General features: G+C 43.5%; 1 protein-coding gene across 1 annotated transcript; it reads left to right on the top strand.

Annotated features, from left to right (window-relative positions):
- Nucleotides 1-2,385: 2,385 nt before the first annotated feature.
- Nucleotides 2,386-5,192, top strand: best4 (bestrophin 4). Its single transcript, XM_030074094.1, has 10 exons — nt 2,386-2,513; nt 2,678-2,866; nt 2,959-3,059; nt 3,153-3,386; nt 3,540-3,694; nt 3,879-3,956; nt 4,207-4,359; nt 4,443-4,523; nt 4,620-4,774; nt 4,904-5,192. Exons 2-10 carry the CDS (start codon nt 2,715-2,717, stop codon nt 5,190-5,192), a joined length of 1,398 nt encoding a protein of 465 aa, XP_029929954.1. The 5' UTR covers nt 2,386-2,513; nt 2,678-2,714.

Genomic DNA, 5,192 nt, shown 5'->3' with positions numbered 1-5,192 from the left:
GTTGTGAGTATGTACCAAAAGCACTGATTTTTCATGATTATATTCATACAGACAAATGCACTGCCTTGACCATGTTTTTGTATTTTCAATGCTCTCAGAAAAATAAATGCTCTTTTCAAGATTTGTGTCCCAGGCTTGTATATGATTATGAAAGCTGACAGCACTGCCAGACTAATGGCCCGTCATAAACAAGTGATAGGACAGGATGACATGACTGCAGCATTGGTTAACCGCATTTTTCCAAATCCATGCCAGATCTTTTCATCTGAGTGTTTTCTGTGGCCTCGCAGTCTGCTCTGCCCCGACAATGACCCAGGCCAGTCTCAGCTACCTGAAATCCCACTTTCTACTAAGCTCTAATTTCACTCGCTGTGGGAGGTTGTAATTATAGCGTTGGGTTACCCAAACGATCAGCATGGAACTGCCCTCTCTGCCCAGTTCTCAGAGGTCTTAGCCCAAAACAGAAGATCCAATGGCTGGAGCCAGGAAATGACTAGGCAAAAAAAAAAAAAAAAAAAAAAAAAAAAACAGCTGGGGTATCCATGGATGTTAATCTGGAAGCATATTTGATCTACATCACAGTCACAGATCAGCCATTGTCCTTAGAGCTGAAGCACAGGATAGAGACCATTGGAAAAAAAAAAAAAAAAAAAAAAAAAAAAACTTACCTCGGAGAAAGAGTTTCACTATAATTTATTGCTGCTCTGCATTTTTGCACCTGGGTTTAGGCACAATAACAGCAATATGAACGAGAGAATGACCTTTAAAACTGTTCAAACTGTACAGCAACAGAGGTAGAAGCTGCTTTGCTGACACCAAAATAATAGCATGCCACCCACATGAATAGGAAAATGTCAGAGTAAAAGTAGAACTTCAACAGCCATGCACCCAAAACGATTGGAAACACAATATGAGAGAGATAATTCAAATGTATTCAGCATAATTTTAGCTAATATTACTGAATAGAACTGAGTGCTGATCTGTAATTTCATGGCTAATGACCATTGTAAATTATCCTTCTCGCACAGTATTGAATAGGTTTGGGCTTCCTCACAGTTTGATGTCATCTTAAAAGAAGCCATGTATTTATGAGATACTATAATCCTTTGGCAGACAGTGCAGCCTCCTCTCCTCCCTCAAAGGGCTGCGGCCAGGAGCCACGATGCAGATCACAAGAGTGTCATCTAGTGACAGGAATGGAAACTGCCCTCTGACAGCCAAGCGAACACACCGAGGATGTGACAAATACATAAATCTGTTGTTAACAGATGCAATAAACTACGAGTTACACCGCTGTGAGGCTCATTCATCCTCTGCAGCTGAATGAATGTGATGTGGACTTGGCGACTCTCAGCGAGGATAACAGGGAAGTCCACAGCGAGCACCTGTCTGAGCTCTGATCCGGGACAGATTGCCTCATAAATATCCTGTCAGGAGAGAGCAAACAGAGGAGGAGGATAAAAACCCTCCTGGAAACGAGAGGCTGATTTACTGTGGGCCGCTGAAACGATGTGAAAAACAAACAAAGTGAACACGGCCACAAAAGCCAATGAGGGACAAGTGGGATGCATCTGACAGATCTGTGACGCTGTTGGGACACAGTGAGGGGTGTTATCAGAGTCACTGACACATCCACAGCAAATAACTGCACTCCAAAATCACCATCACCGTGCAATCAGCGAATCAAAATGTGTTTTATATCACTTTGCAGGTCAGGGTATTAGAATAAATTCCTTCTTGTATGTAGCTTTTGGAAAAAGTGAATGGAAATAGCGTTCACTTTGATGAACACAGTAACAGAGAAAAGTGAAAGCGTTTATTCAAAAGACACAGTTTAATCCCAGTGCAACGGTGATCTATTTAAAGAACTGTGTTCATCTTGGACGAGGCTGACGCTCCATCTGCAAAACCGTTCTCCGTCGCTGGACTATTGCCCTCGACATTAGACCGCTGAGAAAATCTATTTCATACACACTCCAATGCAATCCAACATGCATACACCACAAAACTGGGTATTTTCACTGCTGAGAGCGAAAGGAGCAACATTCCCCCGGTGTTTATATAAGCCCACACCCATCAGAGTTAATTTAAGACTTGCAAGATAGTTTTGGCCAGCCACATTAATTCTACGAGCAGACAAACAACTCTCCAATCAATACCTGTCAACTGCAAATACCTGTCACTGGAAAGTCAACACTGTGTAACACCAGAAAAACTGCTGCGTTCTGTTTTTAGGCAAAGAATTGATTACCCTTACTGCAATATAACAGCATTTTAAAGACTGAATTCTCACCCATTTCAGTGAAAAACAACAAACTCTAATGGGAGGTTTCAACACTCAATTGCAGTAAATGCAGGAGAATACCTGCTCGACATCGGGTTCCCAGGCAATAAACTTTCAGTGATGTATTATGACAGGCCAGCAGAAAGGTTTAAAATGAGAAGTGAGGGGAGCATTTGTCTTCTCAGGACAGTGGGATTCAACATAGGACTAGATTCAAGTGGCTTCACAGGTAAGACAAGTCTTATTTGTGTTTTTAGGAATATTTTGAGGAATACTTACTTACTTAAAGATGGTTTATTTAATTGTATACCATGTTGAATGGTTTAATTCAAATATCGCACAATTAAAAGAACGGTTCCTGTGGATTTTAAATTGGTTCTTGATATTTTACAGGGATATTCTAGTGTTAAAACTCCATATCAGTCCAAAGATGACGGTTTCCTACACCCTTGAGGTGGCCGATGCCAAGTTTGGTGGCTTTTCCAAGCTCCTGTTCAGATGGAAAGGGAGCATCTACAGGTTGCTTTACAAGGAATTCCTGATGTTTTGTGGGCTGTACATATTTTTCAGTGTGTTTTACAGGTAAATGAACTGATCTGATTATGTTAGATATCATATTGTGCGTTGTCTTAGTAACTGTGGCTTTCAGTGGACAGATTTTCTCGGCTTTACAGGTTCCTCCTCACGCCAAAGCAGCAGGACCTTTTTGAACGCATCGCCCTTTACTGTGACCAGTTTACCAACACCAGCTTCATCCCAGTTTTGTTTGTATTGGGTAAGCCTGACTGAATTCAATCCGTGTTGCACAAGTTGAATCTAAAGCCACTATAATTCATATTTCTCTCCTTTGTGGTTTTTGTTTCTTCAGGTTTCTATGTCACCTTGGCCTTTAATCGCTGGTGGGGTCAGTACACCAGCTTCCCGCTGCCTGACAACCTGATGATGGCGGTGTCTGGGAACGTGCACGGGACAGACGAGAGAGGCCGCTTGCTGCGACGCACGCTCATGAGATATGCCAACTTGTCCTCCGTTCTCATCCTCCGCTCCATCAGCACCAGAGTCCACAAGCGCTTTCCAACTTTGGAGCACATTGTGGAATCTGGTAAGAAGCAGAAAACGTGAGACACCGCGTTTCTGTGAAGCATCAGGTTGCTTTCCATGATGTTTTTGATGGATTACGGAATACACAGATACAGATCTCATAGATTACAAATACTTTTGACATCAGTTCTCACATTTCGCACTCCCTATTCAGGATTTATGACGTCACTCGAGCTCAAAAAGTTCGAGTCTCACCACTCTGACTTCAACAAGTACTGGATGCCTTTGACTTGGTTTGCAAATCTGGCCTCCAGAGCGAGAGAGGAGGGTCGAGTGCGGGACGACATCGCGTTGAGACTCCTCATGGATGTGAGTGTTTCTGTTCTTATCTACAAACAGACAAAACAACCATCCATGCAAACATTTTCTTTCAGTTTCAGTGACTCTTGATCCTTATTCTGCCACATGCCGGCCTCAAACTGTGTACTGTATACAGGCCTATAACCGCATGAACTACTCAATGACTGTATAAACTGTACTACTGGGTCTGCAGGAGCTCAATAATTACAGAGCCAAGTGCAGCCTCCTGTTCCACTACGACTGGATCAGCATCCCTCTGGTCTACACTCAGGTAGGATCACAAGATGACACCTATTCTTCCTCAGAGATTCAATGTATTTTCACTTTATTTGAGATAAATGTACATTACATCAGCAGAAACTGTAACACCTGTCATTTTGATGGAGTTTTATGCCTTCTGTCTTGTGTTTTTATCTTCACTGCAGTTGTCATTTCTCCCTTTTGAACAACATAAACTCAAACAACAATCCTCAATCACTAGAAATTCACCGTATCACTATTTCATCTCTTTATCCACACAGGTAGTCACTGCAGCAGTTTACTCGTTTTTTGGTTTCTGTCTGATCGGGCGGCAATTTCTGAATCCTGCGAAGGGGTACAAGAATCACCAGCTGGACATGTATGTGCCCGTCTTCACGCTGCTGCAGTTCTTCTTCTACACCGGCTGGCTCAAGGTGAGGCGGTGTGTTAACTTCTCACTTCACAGAATTTTATTTAAAAGTGGGACCTCATCATGTGTTTTCACGCCACGCTGCAGGTCGGGGAACTGATCATCAATCCATTTGGGGAGGATGATGACGACTTTGAAACCAACCAGCTGATTGACCGTAACATTGAGGTTGTTTCCACAGGGTTTCCCTCCAATACAACCATGAATGTGAATATTTCAAAGCGTTTACTGCTGCAATTTGAGCTCTGTTTCTGTTGTATGTAGGTGTCCATGCTGGCTGTGGATGATATGTATCAGAATCTACCACCGACTTTGAAGGACAAGCACTGGGAGCAGAAACATTTCTCCGTCCCCTACACACTGTCCACAGCGGTGGAGACTCTCAGGCCAGCCTTCAAGGGCTCCACCTATGACATGAGGTAAACTCACTTTCACTTTTCACCTTTAAGTTAATCTCTACTGACTCTGCACACAGCAAAGTCCACCAATCATCAGAGCTTGTGCAAGGCTTGTGCTTTTAAAAATGTCTCCAATATCGTCCCGTGCAGGATGAGCGCTGAGGATCTTGAGATTCACCAGCCTGAGGACGCTCCTTTAGATGCACAGTGTTTACCTCTGAAGGGCTCCGTGGGCAATGGTCTCGACAAACTTCTGCAGAGGGGCAAGGGCGCTTTCCGTGGCGGGAGCCTGCCATCTTTGATCGACTCCAATGAGGATTATGAAGGTGATGCTGATGCTGAGGGGATGGATGTCTGCGCCCTTCCTCCTGAGGCTGGAATCAGCACCACGAAGCAAGAGAGAGCTTTGATTAGCATCGCAGTGCATCACGCCCAGTGA

The sequence above is a fragment of the Myripristis murdjan genome, chromosome 17 (assembly GCF_902150065.1).
Source record: "Myripristis murdjan chromosome 17, fMyrMur1.1, whole genome shotgun sequence".
In the NCBI taxonomy this organism is placed as follows: Eukaryota; Metazoa; Chordata; class Actinopteri; order Holocentriformes; family Holocentridae; genus Myripristis; species Myripristis murdjan.
This window is presented reverse-complemented; position numbering and strand designations above follow the sequence as displayed.